This window comes from Trematomus bernacchii, unplaced genomic scaffold (assembly GCF_902827165.1).
Source record: "Trematomus bernacchii unplaced genomic scaffold, fTreBer1.1, whole genome shotgun sequence".
Classification (NCBI taxonomy): domain Eukaryota; kingdom Metazoa; phylum Chordata; class Actinopteri; order Perciformes; family Nototheniidae; genus Trematomus; species Trematomus bernacchii.
The window spans coordinates 1,496,513-1,514,329 of record NW_022987899.1 but is presented as its reverse complement, the minus strand read 5'-3'; the positions used below and the strand labels follow the sequence as shown (position 1 = coordinate 1,514,329).

The window sequence follows — 17,817 nt, the reverse complement described above, 5'->3', positions numbered from 1 at the left end:
AACGAAGTACGCCGGGCTCGGTAGATTTCCAAGTATGCTGGACATTGGAACAGTCCTTCGGCGGCACTCGATGACGTAGTATGCTTGAAATAGTGGCTCTGGAGCAGCTTTACTCGACATTGAGAAACACCCAGGGTCGGCTCTAGAACAAATCAAATGGGGGGGGGCAATCATTCACCACGGGGGGGGGGGGGGCACACACTGCCGTCAACAACCAACACACAAACACCAACTTCCATTTCAAAACATGCTGTAAAGTCTATTGTCTTTCACACACATTGCAGGGGTGTAGTGCTATTTTATAGCGCACCTATGACTTGTGCACACGGTTGTGGCACGACCACCAAAACATAAACATATGGACATAGAAGATTTAAAAAAATATATTATTATCAATCTGGTGCACTTTGAGAGCGAAATGAAGAGATCTATGGATAGCCTACATCTCTCAACACCCATATGAAACGGACCTGTAAACAGATGTACTTTTTCTTTACGGATATTTTACTAATCACTCTCCTTTTAAACTGTATTCTTGTTTTACTGTCCTATAGTATTTCATACCTGTTTTTCATGTATTCTCTTATTCACTAGTACTTGTAGCACTGTATCAAGGTTCAAGGTTCTTTATTGTCAATCTGACATAGCTACAGAGTAATTATGTAGTTGAAAATCTTATGTCACAGGCTTCTGCAACATAATAACATAATAACAATAAGAGCATGAGCAATACAAAAAGAATAATAGTTATAAAATAAAGTGATGATGTGGAATAGTGCAGTACGAGTCTATATACAAGTTATTGGAATGAGATATATATATATATATTAGGTATTAGATACATACTACTAAGTAGCAGATGAATGTTTGAAGTTGTTTCAACAATTCAATTTTTTAACAGTCTCACTGCCCGCGGGAAGAAACTGTATCATATTATTTTCGATGGCTTTACTGTATAATCAGTATAACAGATGAACAGATCGCCACTGGGCTTTCATCTAAACACACAGCCACGTAATGATAACAAAACAAAGGTCGGGGGTCATTGGTCAAGCAACACACCAATCAGAGAGCAGCAGTGAGCACACCTCAGGCTGTGTTTTATATTTGTATTCTTTATTTCTGATTTATTTCACACATTTTCTTTTTGTGGAAACGTTTTCACGAATATGATAAAAAAAAAAAAAAACGGCAAGGCTTGCCCGTCCTGGATTGGGGGGCACAGTGACTCGTTTGGGGGGGGGGGCATGGCCCACGAATGACCCCCCCCCATGACGCCGACCCTGCTGTGACATGTCTCCATGCTTAAATGTTCAAAAAGATATTAATTTTTGTGAACCTGTTGTGATTGGTCAACCACAATGTCCCGCCCTTTCATATCACGAAGAAGAGTGTGTTGGAGCGCTAGCCAATAGAAACGCAAATGTTGCATAGTGATGTCACTATGTTCAGGAAGTAAAAGGAGTCCAAGGGAGTCGTTTCAGGCAGGGGGGGGAATGTGTGGGAAGGACCTTTGGGATTTTAGCCTTTGCAGACTATTTTAAATACAGGAAAGGGAAAACCCCAAAAAGCATAACTTTTTAAAGAAAAATAGAAATGACAGACAGACTGCAGTTTTACCTAAACATATAAACAGTGCGATTCAGTAAAACAGTCTAAGTTCAGTGTGTTGGGACAGGTGGTCAACCTGCTGGATGCACGCTCTGAGTTGGTGCTTAACCCACAATCGGCTGTGTCACACACAGCTCTCAGTGTCGGTGGTGAGGTCGTCATGTTGGCAGGATTAGTGGCACATATGCTTTTGTCCTCTGTGTTTCTGCCAGCTCCTACAGGGCAGAGGGTCACGTGCTGAACCAAAGAGGTCTAACCAGGGTATACATGTACTGTACCACATGCTGTTTGAATGATAGACTTTGTATGTTCTCTCCCAGTCTCTGCATGGGTTTCTTTATGTTGCTCAGGTTTCCTCACACAGTCTGAAGTCATGCAGGTTAGGTGCATTAGAAACTCTAAATGAGCTGTGAATGTGTTGTGTTTTTTGCAGAATAAGGCTGTATGATTTGGAAGAATTAACTAAACACAAGTACTTTTTAAAACAAATGAATTTTTTTTTTTTTTTATCTGTACCAAATAATTATGTTTTGTAAAGTCTGCAAGATATGATTTGTAGGACCGGTATCCAAGCCCCCAGGATGTGCGCCGGACTCTGATGAAAATATTCGTCGTGTCCAAATGGCGGTACTACAATTTCCGTATCAGTCCATGACGTCACTGGGCCCAGAAATACTTTTCCCCATTGACTAACATGGGGAAAGAGACGTCTGTAAATCAGCGGATAATAAAAAAAAAAAAAACGAAATAAACTACCCAGTATGAACTATTTTATAACCCTTATTATAATCATTCGGTCCTTAAAGTTGTAAAATGCACTACAAGCCGAATCTAGATTTCTTTTCTCTCTCCATTCATTCTACTGAGCCGAGAGTGGGAGCTCAGGGGGCGGGGCTTAAGGGGCGTATGCTCTGTGAGCGCACATACAGGTTTTTCTGCTCTGACAGCCAGGCATGATGGGTAATCTGTGACGTTTCGCTCTCTCAAAAGTTGGGCCATTTTGTCCTCATGCGCCAATGAGCAGCTCTCATTGGAAAGAACGAGACCCCGCCTCCCACGCTGTATCCAGTTCTTATTATACATCCATGCCGGTATCCCTGTAGCTTCACAATACTCTATTTCAAATGTTATCTTTAGCCTTCTTATATACCTTCACATTTTCTTTTAAACATTATTTTGCAAACCCAGTATCATGACAAAATGACACATGTTAAAGAAACCGTTGCTAGCAGAAAAGAGGCTTATATATATATATATATATGTATTACTAAAATGTCCCCTGTGGCACGAATAAAGGTGATTCTGAACTGCCTAAATGGCACTTCTCATTAGTTTAAATAAACCCAGATTTGCTCTTTTTCATTTTACTATCTAGATATAATTATGCAACCTTACAGACATGTAACCTCTCCAAGCGATTTCATTTTCCCATTAGGTTTGACATAGGTTAATGTATAGGATTATAACATAATGGTCTTCCAAAGTAATTGTAACCGGAAATAACAAATACGGTTTTAAAGAACATGGGCGGCGAAAGTGATGCATTTGAATCCACAGCGAGATATTCCCCACAACCCGATGAGTCATCATGGCTCCCTGTCGTCCACCTTCTGCTTTTTTCCAAGGAAGTGAAAAAATCCTGTGTTTATGATATTATTGCTCAGATATGATGTCATTACATTTTCCCTAAAGCACAAAACCACATTTTTAAGGAATTTTATTTTTATAATTTAGAGCCATAAACAGACCATTAGATATTACACAATTATTATAACCTAACAGCAAGTCAAGTGTATATAGTTAGGTGGATGGGTACGATGTAGCTGAGGAAATTACACATTTAAAGTATATTAAGTCAATTAAACACTCACACCATTAGTCAACAGATTAAAGGTAGGGTAGGTAAGAATGGAGAAACCAGCTCGAGTGCGCTAGAATTTGAAAGTACGCAGCCGAAAAAAATCTGCCCCTTCCTTCAGACTTCCTTACAGAGCCCCTCCTCCAACACACACGAACGCGCACATGACCAATGAGGGCACGAGATAAGTTTGTGCACGAGATGGAAGGCTGACAGGCAGGTAGGCCATCCAGTTATTTTAGCCGGGCCGGCTCAAATGATTGGTCGTGCTTTTTACAGTACTACGGCTTCCACAGATGACATTTTTGTATGTATTTATTGTCAAAGCATATATTCATTGCTATCGGGATGTTAAGAGCATTACAATACATTACATGTCATTTGTTAGACGCTTTTATCCAAAGCAACTTACATAGATTCAATACTGTGGACAATCCCCACAGGAGCAATTTGGGGTGAAGTGTCTTGCCCAGGGACACAACGACATGCTGACTGCAGTGGGACTGGAACTTGCTATCCCCTGATTCGAAAGTCCAGCACACTACCCACTGAGCCACAGCCTCCCACAGCATTCCATTGAATATAACAAAAAGTGTTTCTGAAGTGAATGACCTCCCCCGCCTTTAATTTCTATTGCAGGTGACATAATACATTTCTGAAAACTAAACAAGATTTTTGTCACAAATTCACAATAATATAGAGATTCTAACTTTGCAGTTTTTATACACTTTTTTAAAAAGGAGTTTTAAGTCGCTTTCAGAAGTCAAACTCTGGTTCAGTGCATTGTCTGGTGTGGTTTGTTTGGACAGTTGTGAATGCAGTAATTACAATCTGGTGTTTGCATGGGGTTAGACCGTTTGTGAGTTTTTCTCGCACCATTTCTACGTCGGTTCAACTGCAGTGAGAACGTAAGCCCACCAAATAGCAGTGAACCAATGACCATGCAGTATAATTTGGGCTGATGGACACAGGTAAATGACAGGTTAACAAGAGTGGGAAAGGACTGAGTTGGACTAAAGCAGACATTTGATGTTTGCTATACATCTGATCCGAAGAGAACAGAATAGCATTATTTGTAAGGAACACCTGACACACTGACGGTATCACCGAACATCTCTGTGGCGCGTTTTACTTCATGTTGCTTGGTTAATGTTTTCTCCACTTCCATGGCTACATTTTCCCAAATGTCTGACCAGTAAGAATGACTTCTACCACTACTGTTTAACCTCTGCTCCTTTGTAAAAGCATTACCCTGAGCAAATTACATTTTTTACATGGTCTACATATTTGATTTGTGTACTGTGAAACCAAACCAGACTAGAAATTAAAAACCCTAAATGATAATTTTCGCTCTTGTTTGGATTAACCAAATCATTACCTAAGCCTTCACGATGAGCCATTTCTTGAATCCGGCTGTTGCCACTAATCTGTTTATCACACATTGAACCACCCACTACACACATTCTCACACCCTTTTTTTTTTAAACCAAAAGATGCATCATTATTGTGTCCTAAATGAATCCTCTGTCTTTATTCACAGCCCCTTCTATGGAGAGGACTTCTACTTTGAGATCCCTCGTCCATTTCAGTGTTTATCCTTCTACGTTTATGCCAAGAGCGTTTTCCAAAGGGACCTACCTGTTGGTGAGTTTCTTTAAGCACGACACTGACACAAACATGTTTTCCTATTCAAGTTAGAACTCTGTAGTTGAATGTGTGTGTGTTTGTCTTTACAGGCAAGGTGTCAATCAGGAAGGATGAGCTGGCCAAATACAGTGGAAAAGAGCATTGGTGCAGCCTTCATCCAGTAGATCCCAACTCAGAAGTCCAGGTAACTTCCGCAAAAGTTTAATGTTTTAAATAAAGATTCACAAATATAATTTAAAGATTTCGCACTCCAACACAACAAAGTGGAAATTGGATTGCATGTAACCCAGCGTTTACGCCAGGGGGGCGTCTTGCCGTCATTTGACGACCTTATTCAGCTCAGAACGCCCTGAACTCGAGCCGAGGGCGTCCAAAAAAATAAAAAAATGTTACCGCTTGAAATGACGAAAAGGAAAAAGGACCAGGGGCCTCATTTATAACGCCTTGCGTAGGATTGACGTAGGAAGGTTGCTTACGTAGTACAAAGCACAAAAATAGGTACATAGATTTTCCGCCATTTTCCGATTCACAAAACATTGCGTACCGGCGAGGGAAGTTTCCCTTGATAAATCACAATCAACTCGTAACGCCCATATTTGCCTATACATAGTCAAAGAAACGCCCATTCATTCATTCATTTTGACTGACTGCATGAAGAAGATCGCAGGAAATTACGATAGAACAGCTAAAAAAGACATCTCACACCGTGTCAGATTTTGGTTATTGTGGGGAGGTCGAGATAAATCATATTGTTTGGTGGATGCAGTTTGAACCAGAGTAGCAGCATGGAGGTCGGATCGTCACCAAAATAAATAAATAAGTGGTCCGAAAAAAGTTAATGACAAAAAAATACACATAACCTTCCTCAGGCAGTGTGTTTGTCCCGGGGACAGGAGACACCCGCTTGATGAGAAACTGTAAGAAATGATCGGGGAATCCCTCCGGAGTGGAGTCATGACGACTGGATCTGAATTATTTTGTTGTATTTGGTGGTTTGTGTTCCAGCTGTCGATCAGCAACTATATATCCATAATCCACCAGTTAAAGGAAATACAACTAATGTGTTGTGTTATATTAGCTGTACAATTTACCACATATGGTGTTCTTAGTTTCCATACCTCCTGTGTTTTACGAGCGACTTATCAAGTCTTGGCAAACGGCATAAAACATGATTAAACGTGATAGTATATAAAACCATGCTCGTATCTACAACCTATAGAAATGCAAAACGGCGTCAGTTTAGACGTTATTCTGTTCTCCTGCTTACCGCATAATTTATGAGAAAACATTTCATAACATTAACACAACATATTCGAGGTGGTTTTAAATAGCATATCCGTATTTATTTATTTCTCCAAGTTATGTTTTTGTGTGCACTGAGGAGTCTCAAACAGGCGTTTGTTTAATCATTTAAAGATTGGCTTTAATCAATGTTTGAAAATGAATTCTTCATATTTGATAAATGAGAGGTAACATTTTATTTATGGTATTATTTCCACATATTTCTCTCCATTCTTCCTTCTGCCAACGGTGTTGCAGTTTCTCGTCTCTCCCGTTTGTGTGCTTAGTGCGTACGCATGGGTTAGAGTTTGCGTGGAGGACAGCACATTTTCCCGTCAAGTTAGTATTTTATAAATCGCAAACATTGCGTAGAAACTGGCGTACGCCATTTTTTGAGCGTATATCCCTTTATAAATGAGGCCCCAGGACATCCCTCTGTTGGAGAGGCAAAGGAGTCTGGTGGGATTATTTTCGCCGCCAGCAAAGCGTGTTCCTGTGACGGAAAGTGTACTGCCGGCGAGCCTTGACGGGGGGTGCTAGTGGAGCACGCGCGTGAACTGCGAGCGCCGGAGCCTCACAGCGGCGAAACTGAGGCTCCGTGGTAAACTGTGGTAACATGAAGAGCCGCTTAGAAGCCGAAAGAGCCGGCTCTTTTTAGTGAGCCGAGCCAAATGATCCAGCTCACTAAAAAGAGCCGGAATTCCCATCACTAATACGTAAAGAGATAGTATCTATAAAAGGACGGCTCAATTCAAAATTCAAGTCACGTGACACAACGTGACGTCACACCTCCCGCTCTCGGGGTGGGCGCCCTCTCAGCCCTGGTCTGGCGGAAACACTGATGTAACCTAAAACGTGCAAACTGATTAGATTGTTTCATGTCAAATAAGGCGCATTAGTCATGTTTCAACAGCGCTCCAACACATTGTACCTGATAGGCTAAGGGGCGGGACATGGCTAAGCGTTTGACCAATCACAACAGAGCCGGTCAGCTAACCGATCCGAGCAGACTGGGCTCTGGTTTCAGACAGAGGGTGAAAAGACACACAGGCAGTATGAGAAAAATAAAGAGCTTTTTGAACATTAAAGCATGGAGACATGTCAGAGTAGAGACACTAAATACAAATGTGAACCTGAGAATGAGCAGAATACGGCCCCGTTTAAACTGTGCATACTGCCTAAATCAAGGCTAATATAATTGTATACAGGTTTTCTATGATTATTGGTTCTTAATAGTCGTTGGAGTTGGTAGCACCTACCTAAAGTACTAATGCTTATGATTCTATAGCTATAATCTTGACATATCGGGTGTTTTATTTTGGGCCAATGTCTGCAGTGTCGAAACCTTCATCTGCCTTTCAGCGTTTTCTTGACCTTTTTTTTCAGGGTGCAGTTTCTAGTTTCTATCACATATAGGGCATGTGGGTTGCCCTATTTCAACTGTACATGTCTTTTTATCAGATATCTTTTGCGGTGTGGTTGCGCTGGGTGAAACTACAGCTCACTACCACTTCTGTGCTGCTGCAAGCTAACGTGTTGACTCGAGCTGCCATTAGCCCACGCCAGACTATTCTGGGTTTGTGCTGCTACACTGATTCACTCACAAGTAGACACTCTAAACTGCAAAGTCAGTGAGAGAGGGAGGAATTATTGCAATACCTCTCTGGCTTTTAGTCAAACGGCTGTTATGTGAGCAGCTTTGTTCCAATGGAGGTAATGAAGACAAAGGTACAATGGCTTTTTGAAAAGGGAGGATACTAACGTGTTATGTAGGTGTTATTTTCCTGATGTCATTGGCTCATTTAGATCCTTCAAAGTAAATATAATATTAGCTTAAAGGCCTATCTTGCATCAGAGAGAGCTGCCTGCCTTCTCAGCCAAGTGCTGATTTGCAGAGACAAGAGTGCAAGTGTGTGGGCGTTTTGTTTAGCTATGTCTCTCTCTATATCTCCCTCACTCACTCTCTCTCTCTCTCCGACACTTCCGAAGGCGAGACCGGCAGCCTTCACCACATCCGACCCCGTAAAGATCTTTTATGACTGATGACAAAATGTGCAGCTGCTGTGGCTCTTGTCACACACTTGTACCAACATTAACCTAAAACAACATGAGGCTGAGACCGGACACATGAGAGTAAAAAGACCCAGAGAAATGTTTAAGACAAAATGCAATTACTACATTTTAATTATTTTTAATTGATTATTGATGCATTCATGTGTTCACCACAGCTGGACAATGTGGATTTGAATTACTTGATGCTGGACATTTGAACTTATATGTCAATGGTTTTTTACAAGTTGATATTTTGTATTACTTAAAATCTGAATCTGGCGTAAAGAGTACAAAATGTATCTGAAAAAATAGTGGTATTGAAGTATAAAGTAGCATAAATCTACAAAACCTAGTTAAACTCAAATTGTTCTTAAGTGTAATTCCATACCACCACTGCACATGTTTCTATCTCATGTCACATCCCTTATATTAACCTGGGTTTTGATTTGAAACCTTTTGTGTCGTAGTTTAAAACACAGATGTGATGTTTTGAGTAACCGCTCCCTCTCTGCTCCTACAGGGAAAGGTTCACTTGGAGATGCGGCTGAATGAAGTGATCACAGAGAACGGATCAGTGGGTCAACACTTAGTGGTCCGGTGAGTACCATCACATCAGACTTCATTTAGCTGCACTTACAAAAGCCAAGAGTACCTCGTCTGAGAAGCCATGTCTGATCTTGTCTTATAAACTGGGAATGGTTGCTATTTCTATATTTTATGCAAATGTATTAAGTATCGCATATTAAAGGTGGGGTAGGTAATTCACTTCAGAAACACTTTTTGTTATATTCCATGGAATGCTCTTAACGTCCCGATAGCAATGAATATATTAAATGCTTTGACAATAAATACATAAAAAAAATGTCATCTGTGGAAGCCGTGGCGCTGTAAAAAGCACGACCAATCATCTGAGCCGGCCCGGCTAAAATAACTGGATGGCCTACCTTTCGGCTGCGTACTTTCCAATTCTAGCGCACTCGAGCTGGTTTTTCCATTCTTACTTACCCTACCTTTTAAATGCTGTATTGTAAACAAGTTGACTTTTTTTTTTACATTACATGTAATTTGTTAGACGCTTTTATCCAAAGCGACTTGCATACATTCAGTACTGTGGGCAATCCCCACAGGAGCAATTTGGGGTGAAGTGTCTTGCCCAGGGACACAACGACATGCTGACTGCAGTGGGACTCGAACTTGCTACCCCCTGATTCGAAGTCCAGCACACTACCCACTAGGGATGGGAATTTGAAAGCAAATGTATATTCGAATATTCGACCCCCAAAAAAACGGTTAACCGAAATGTACATATCCTATATTTTTTTTTTAAAGAAATGTGGGAAAAATTGACAAAAAAAAAAAGTATTCAAATAAGTATAGAAACCAAGTCGAATTTGTCAAATGTATTGAACTGGTGATTGGAACAGTTGACAGCTATAGGCCTACAGCTTTCATGCTTAAAACATAACTTGTTTTTTAAATGAAAGAGGGATCATACACGAACAACATAACGGGTTAGGGTAACGTAACCCTATCACAACAGAGATCAACAACCTGTAACAGGGCCTATGCACAGAATGCAGCTATTCAATACTCATTCTTGTTTAAGAATATGAGCATGTCTACTCAGGGGAGAGGCGGGAGCGGAGGCGATTCACAATCAGGCCAGCTGTAGAGAAGACCCTCTCAGCTGGAATTTGGGCATAAGATGAGGTTTGAGTCTGCGTGATCTGCGTGTAGGAAGGGGCAGCAGCCATATCATTAGCTAGAACTAGCTAGATCTGATGGATTTGGACATAAACGCGAGTGAAGTATAACCGGACGCGAGAGAGAGAGATCAGCACCTGCAGCTGTGAGGGACTGGTGAGCGGAGCAAAACACACCTTTAGACCTAACACACTTAGCTATGGCACTGTCGTATACATTGAATTATTCCATTTGATCACGTGTAATCAACTTAGGCACCCCTCCCAAAAAATGAATACAAATATTCATAACTCATAATCTCATATTCAAATACCTGAATAATTTCGAATATTCGATTAATCGTTCCCATCCCTACTATCTACTGAGCCACAGCCTCCCAGAAACGTTTGCGGTGTTTTTTTTGCATTGTCCAAAATAGGTTTGTTTACTTACTAACTGGGACCCTGAAAAGCCAAATACATTTTCATTTAACTTGCATGACATCTTCCCAAATATTAAAATTTCTAATTCTTCCTTAAAATAAAAAAACATACGAATGCAAAATAATGCAGGATCATTTTAAGGTTTCTCCAAATAGTTTCTCTTAGTAGTTTTGGTTTGATGGGGAAACACAACATGTCATTGTCCTAATCAGACACTGTCCTAAGGGGAGTTTTCGTACGCACTATTATAGAAATAAACAACATGTGTATTGTATCTTTTGTTCAGATTCAACAACAACTATGGCTAGTCAAAAACACAAAAACCACGTCCTCTGAACTACATGACCTACAGCCACTGAGAACATTCATATTTGCATACGTATCCTTATGGATAATAGGCACACGTTTTAAAAATATGTAACCTCAAAATTGTGAAAAAAAAACGATAGTTCTGACTGGCGGATGAGAATGAAACCAAAAACGATGTGTTCGAGTACTTCATTGATAAAATCGAATTATTCATCTGAACTTTCCGTGGGATGTTTGTGTCCCATTACTTTATCTATTTCTGCCCAGCGTTTGACTTGACTGAAAAGTCGTCACTGTTGCCACTAATGACACAGGAGGTTGGTCTGCTCAAGAGAAAAACACTCATTAAAGGATGTGCTTGAGCATGTATACACACACATTTACATACAAGTATATGTGCGTACGTGTGAGACCTCATGCTGTTTACGTCGGTTGTTTTGCATCCCCCATTCATACTTGGAGAGCGGGTTAATGAGTAGGAAGTGATGGCATCTGAACAGGAAGTCTCGCCTCTCACTCTGCAACCGCTGCGGTTTTCTGCTGCCGTCATTCACTGCGCCTCTCAGATTGTTTGCTTAACCTGTCGCCTGCTCGCTTATCACTTGCACACTTCCAGCCATCCTGTTTCAGCCAGATTAGTCACCAGAGATGTCCAGAGCACTCGGGGAGATGGGGTTAAGTTAAGGGATGCAAAGGACACTGTGGGGAATATTGTCATGGCGCCCTGGAAGGTGATACACAAACATCCTGATCCTGACTATCTCCCTCCGGCTTCACTTAGTGACGGCTGTATTCATCCTCACTCTCGGGTGACTCGGGCTTAGCAGCCACATCCTGTTTAGGGTGCCGACAGTGTCTGTTTGTTGTCACCTGAAACACCTGTGAACAAAGCAGTGGTCCCTGTGTGTCAAGAGCCAAACATGAGAGCACAGCACTATGCCTCTCAATGAAGACCGACAACAACTCTGCTGTTTTTATATTGTTGTCAAAATGTCTGTTTGGGAATTAGAGAGGACGTATTCTGCTCATTTTCAGGTTCACATTTGTATGTTCTGCCTCTGACATGTCTCCATGCTTTAATGTTCAAAAAGCTCTTTATTTTTCTCATACTGCCTGTGCTGCAGCACCTCTTTTCACCCTCTGTCTGAAACCAGAGCCCAGTCTGCTCTGATTGGTTAGCTGGCCGTCTCTGTTGTGATCTTAGAGATTTCCCGCCCCTTACGTTATCACGTACAATGCGTTGGAGCGCTAGCCAATATAAGCGCGAGTGTTACATAGTGATGTCACTAGTGTGTGGGAGAGAAACTTCCTCTGGATGGAACACAGGGATTTGATCCTGTGTGTTGATGCCCACAGCATTTATTACCGATTAATTAAATGTTCAGTAGTCGTATGTTTAGTACCTGAGTGCACCGTCATAAATGTCAAATACGTTTTTTCTTGTTTTCAAACCTACATTGGTTCTAAATAAATATACTCCATGCTGATAAAATTCAGTCTGCAGAGGGTTAACAGCAATAGCATTTCTGCTTTGCTGTCTGTTGAACCAACAAGAAAGCGTATTTACCATTCATGCTTTAAAGACTTGGTGTGGACTGGATTTAAGAAAACTAATCTCTCCCAAGGTCTGGGTCATTTTAAACTGCTTGAAATGTTGACTGTTTCATTATTACATGACTTTTTTAAATGAGTGATTTGACCACCACCCTGCTATAATAAACAATATGACTGATTTTTAATTCAACTGGTAATTATGCTGTAATTTTAAAACCGTGCACAGTATTTGTATTAACTGTGTCCCTCACTGTTTCCTGCAGGATAATCGAGTGCCAGGGTTTGCCTCTGATCAGCGGGCAGAACTGTGACCCGTACGCCACCGTGTCACTCGTTGGACCTGCCAGGTAACTCATTAAATACCACACGTATAGCAATGGTTTTTTTGTACCTATGTATTGCTCATCTCTGCATGTTATAAAGTATATTAGCAGCACGTGTGCCTCTTCAATATGTCAAATTACCCACCAGATATTTGGTTTCCTGTTTCTTAGGTCAAACCGATGTGGTATAAATCAAAGCAGGAAACCTCCATTTTTGAGAGGCTGAAAACGGCATTTTCTGCTTTTTTGTTTGTTGCATAAATCACTTTAAAGATTGTCATGATTTTATTGTGTAAGTCTAAATAATTTGTAGGGATGTAACGATATATCGAATATCGCGATAAATAAATGTCTCGATACCGTCGTGAGACTGACAAAATCTACCGCGTTTTTTTTTTTTTTTTTACCTGTCCAACATGGCAGCAAGTAGGTTACAACATGAACATAAAACAACAGATAACACAAAAGGACATCGTATATACAGGGCTACATTTACATACCTAGAGACATGGACAAAGCATATCTCTCTGTCCCAGCAACATCAGTACCAAGCAAGAGAGTTTTTTCCACAGCAGGGGATATTGTAAACGCCCAAACATCCCAGCTTCTACCTGGAAATGTGGACGTGCTCATATTCCTAAAAGATAACCTGTCTGATGATGTGAGTGAGTGGGTGTTTCTCAATGTCGAGGAAGGCTGCTCCAGAGCCACTATTTCAAGCATACTACGTCATCGAGTCCCGCCGAAGGACTGTTCCAATGTCCAGCATACTTGGACTTCGTAGCGAGAAATTTCGAGGCTGCACATGTGTAGACTCCGCGGTCTTAAAATCCCCACAATGCTTTGCGCACTGACCAATTTCCCCAAATCTGTGGCGGAAAATGTAAGGCGGGGCCTCTCATATGACGCACACCTGCACACTTGCTCGCCTGTTCCACTCTTTGTTTTCCGAATGCTAGGAAGTATTCTTGCCTCGCTTCTGAAGCAAGTGACTCGGAAGACATGTGCTACCAAGCAAGCGTACTCGACATTGAGAAACACCCTTTGAGTTGAGTTACTTGAAAAACTAAAGTGAAACTTGATTTATTTTATTGCAGGGTCTGATTATTATATTTTTGACACTTCAAAATACTACTGTCCTACTAAAATGCTGTACAAATCAGATTTATTATTTAATAAAGAACATTTTTTTCATGTAAAAAATACATTTTCTTTCAATATCGCAATAAATCTCGGGACTATTTGCTATTTCTATATTTTATGCACATTTTAAAGTATCACTTATTAAATGCTGTATTGCAAGTTGACATAACTTTCTCAATTTGGCCTAAAACGTTTTTAAGCTCACTTGAGGTGTTTTTTCGCCTTGTCCAAAATAAGTTTGTATAGTAACTGGGACCCTGAAAAGCCAATTGAGTTCTGACGTAGCGAATTAATAAAAAAGAAAATTCTTCAATATCACGATAAATATAGTACCGTGGACTTGTTATCGCGATATTATCGTACCGTGAATTTTTGGTATCGTTACATCCCTAATAATTAGTCAACTGATTGTTGCAGCTCTACTTCAATGTTAAAGCAGCAATATTCAATATCGTTTTTATAATAAAATACATATCAAATGACAATGTGATAATGACGTTAATGTGTTTGTTCATGGTCTTTCAATGGCTATGATCTTGATTAACAGTATTTTAAAAAGCGATTGTAAGCACATATACATAAATATAGTTTAGACAAAGATCAGCAGGACATGTTATTGTTTAAAATGTGAGTTTTTAAGAGTTTCCATAATGCTTCTCCTCAGATCGGACCAAAAGAAAACCAAGGTAAAGAAGAAAACCAGCAACCCTCATTTTGAAGAGACGTTTTTCTTTGAGGTAAATTCCACTTTGCTTTCTTCAACACTATTTGTATAATAACTCCTGTATTCTGTAAGTAAACCCTCACATGTCGTCCCCCCCCCTCAGGTCACACGGACCAGCAGCTACTCTAAAAAGTCTCATTTCCAAGTGGAGGAGGAAGACATAGAAAAACTGGAGATCAAGTACGTTTGTCCTTCACTCTCATCTGGTCGTTTTACCCTCTGTGACCCTCCCTCTTTCTGTCTCATTTCCCCTCTGTAGTCCTGACCGAAGAACAAATATGTCTTAACAACTTGAGGACAAAAAGGTGGATTTTAGATGTGGTGTGTTCTGACTACTGATAGAGAGCCTTGCTTTCTGGTTAAGGATATGTGGGGCGTCCGTGACAGTGGACTCATAGCTCACTGGGTAAGACTAGACAGACTGGAAGGTAAACTCATGCATGGTTTTAAAGGTTTGGATTTGAGGTGGTGTCAATGCACGGGTTATTGTTTTAGCTTTTATGCAACGAGCAGGTAAGCATCACTCCTGTAGTGACATTTATGTTTGCCATTTAGTTTGGAAATGGGTGGTTATGTGTTTGTGCTGAACACACACACGGTAACAATACATGAGTTTTACTGAATGCACTATATTTCACATGCTTTGAACATTATTTGTATAACTGTCCTTTCTCTACCTGTGCAGAGTGGATTTGTGGAACAATGAGAATCTAGCTCAGGATGTGTTTCTGGGGGAGACGCGGGTCCACGTGAAGATCCTGAGAAGCGACCACATCCACAAAGCCTGGTAAGGACTCGACCTGCGGCTCTTCAGCCCCTCTGCAGTGACTCCTTTCAGCTTTGATCACTCATTACGTAGAAAATAAATAACGACGATTTTCATTTATTTTCTGTTGCACAGTTAACACTCTTTCTAATGTATCACCTCTTATACAGGGTGTCCGCGGGGTCTTAAAAAGTATTAAAAGTTGATAAATCAATTTAGCGAAAATGAAGGCTATTAAAAAGTATTAAACGGCATTTCCAAGGTATTACATTTTGTAGCTTGTTTTCAATAAGTATATAAATTGTCCAAAGAGGTTGTATTCTACAGTCTGCCTGAATGTAATCATTGCGTAGGGTGTGTAGTGTGATTCTGTGTAGTTTATTTATGGCATCCCGTTGGATTTGACGTCATCTGAACAGGACATCGCACGCTCACTGCTTGATAGCGCGCGAAGGTCCGTTTACGCCGGTTGTTAAACAACATCGTTATGGGGAAATGAAAGTCTGCGTCCAAATGGTTGGAAGATAAGGAGGAAGGACAATCAATACTGTATATAGTAAATGTGAGGTAAAGTGTGTCGCCAATGTAACCGGTTAAAACTCGAAGTAGCGATGAGGTCTTAAAATGTATGGAAAGGGTCTTAAAAAAGGTCTTAAAAGGTCTTACATTTGACTTCAGGATTCCTGCATATACCCTGTCTTTCTAATGTATCACCTCTTATAGTTTGAGGTGACACTGACATAAATAAAAACTGTTTTAAAGGTGGGGTAGGTAAGTTTGAGAAACCGGCTCGAGATACACTTTTTGTTATATTCCATGGAATGCTCTTAACATCCCGATAGCAATGAATATCTTAAGTGCTTTGACAAAAAATCCAAACTAAACTTACTGTATCATGCATAAACCCGAAAAAATATCGATATTTCTGAACTGAGCAAACACATTTTTAAGAAGTTGATCAAGTCTTTAAACTCAGGCGTTAAAAACTTGAGAATACACAAACGAACACTCTGCGCCATTGCTCTTAACTTATACAAATATATATATTTCTACTTTAATCGTTTTTCCTCCTGTCCCACAATTTACACAACAACTTGCACACTTGTTTGGGCAAGGCACGTTTTTTTTCATAGCACATTTCATTAACATAAAGGTAATTCAAAGTGTATTACAAAAACATTAAAAGCATTAAACAAAGGAAACATTTTAATACATTTAAAAACACTCATTGGTAAGCATATTAGTCATTCTGGGTAACTTGCTCACCTGATTGCACTCGTGGGTTACATGAAGTTGAGTTACTGTCATCAATTTCTTTTAGGAATAGGCTATTTATCTATGCTAATAATGTGTTGGATTCATGGTACTGTAATGTGTATTACATTTGTATTAAATGTATTTAAATAAATTAAAAAGACATTGGTTAAACTGCCAGTCTGCCACACACACTGCAAAGTCTGTTGGCTTCATGCAGTCAAATGCCCTGAAGGCTTTTTGTACTGCCATAGCTGAGAATGAATAGGCCATTCCTAGATCTCCAGGCAAGATAAAAGAATAACTTTGCAACATTTTCATACACCGACAGATATTTGGTTGTCTGCGGGGTTTGAAAAAAAAGACTTCTTTGGACAAACAGTGGTAGCCTTTCTCTTTGGTAATGGACTGTGGAAACACCAGAGACAATAATAATGTTATCAAGTCCAGGAAGTCCGGTGTGCTAATTCATAAATGTATTAACTTGTTGGCAATAAACCTCATAGCCTGGTCATAACTACATCGGGTCTTACACTCACTTTCTAGTCTTTATGTGAAGGAAACACACCCTGCTTAAACACTAGGACAACTTTAACCGTTACGTTTTCCCCTGCTTTTACTCGATGGTTTGAAAAATCTTCCCGTGTTCAGCAGTTTTTCATTTTGTGTGGGTGTTTTCCTAGCTGTGCGTCAGTGTAGGTGATGTGGGATTATGCCAGATAGCAATCTGTTAGTACATGAGGGCTGTGAGTGGAGTGTGTGGGCGGCTCATTGCGTGGTGGCAGTACCTCCTGTCCTGTGTTTATGCTGGAAATGGTCCATGGTGCACACATTGAGGCGGTTCAGCTTCATGAAATCAGGACAGGTGATCTGTTTACTTCTTCTGGGGAGCGTCTCTGCGCCTGTTTACCTTGATGACAGATCAAGCGGCTTATAGACGGGTCTACTGTATGTCGCTGCAGCTTTTAAAGCACTGCTGTCTAACTCTGCACTAAATCATTGTGTATCTTGCTCCACCTGTTGGCTTTAGGGAGGGCATGCATGCAGCAGAAATATGAGCAAAGTATTTAACATGTTCTTTTTAGTATTAAAGTAGAAGTAAACCAGTGCATGCATGTGGATAAACGGCTGGAAGATAGTTGCAAAAATGGCAAAGACTGCTGTCTGAT

General features: G+C 40.4%; 1 protein-coding gene across 1 annotated transcript in view; it reads left to right on the top strand.

The window, feature by feature from the left end:
• rasa2 (RAS p21 protein activator 2) overlaps positions 1-17,817 on the top strand; it is a 67,162-nt gene that overhangs the window by 9,833 nt on the left and 39,512 nt on the right. The window contains exons 3-9 of the mRNA XM_034114482.1: positions 5,010-5,113; positions 5,206-5,300; positions 8,970-9,046; positions 12,702-12,785; positions 14,569-14,641; positions 14,732-14,808; positions 15,314-15,415. Of these exons, the coding sequence (XP_033970373.1) occupies positions 5,010-5,113; positions 5,206-5,300; positions 8,970-9,046; positions 12,702-12,785; positions 14,569-14,641; positions 14,732-14,808; positions 15,314-15,415 (612 nt within the window). The remainder of the gene's footprint in view (positions 1-5,009; positions 5,114-5,205; positions 5,301-8,969; positions 9,047-12,701; positions 12,786-14,568; positions 14,642-14,731; positions 14,809-15,313; positions 15,416-17,817) is intronic.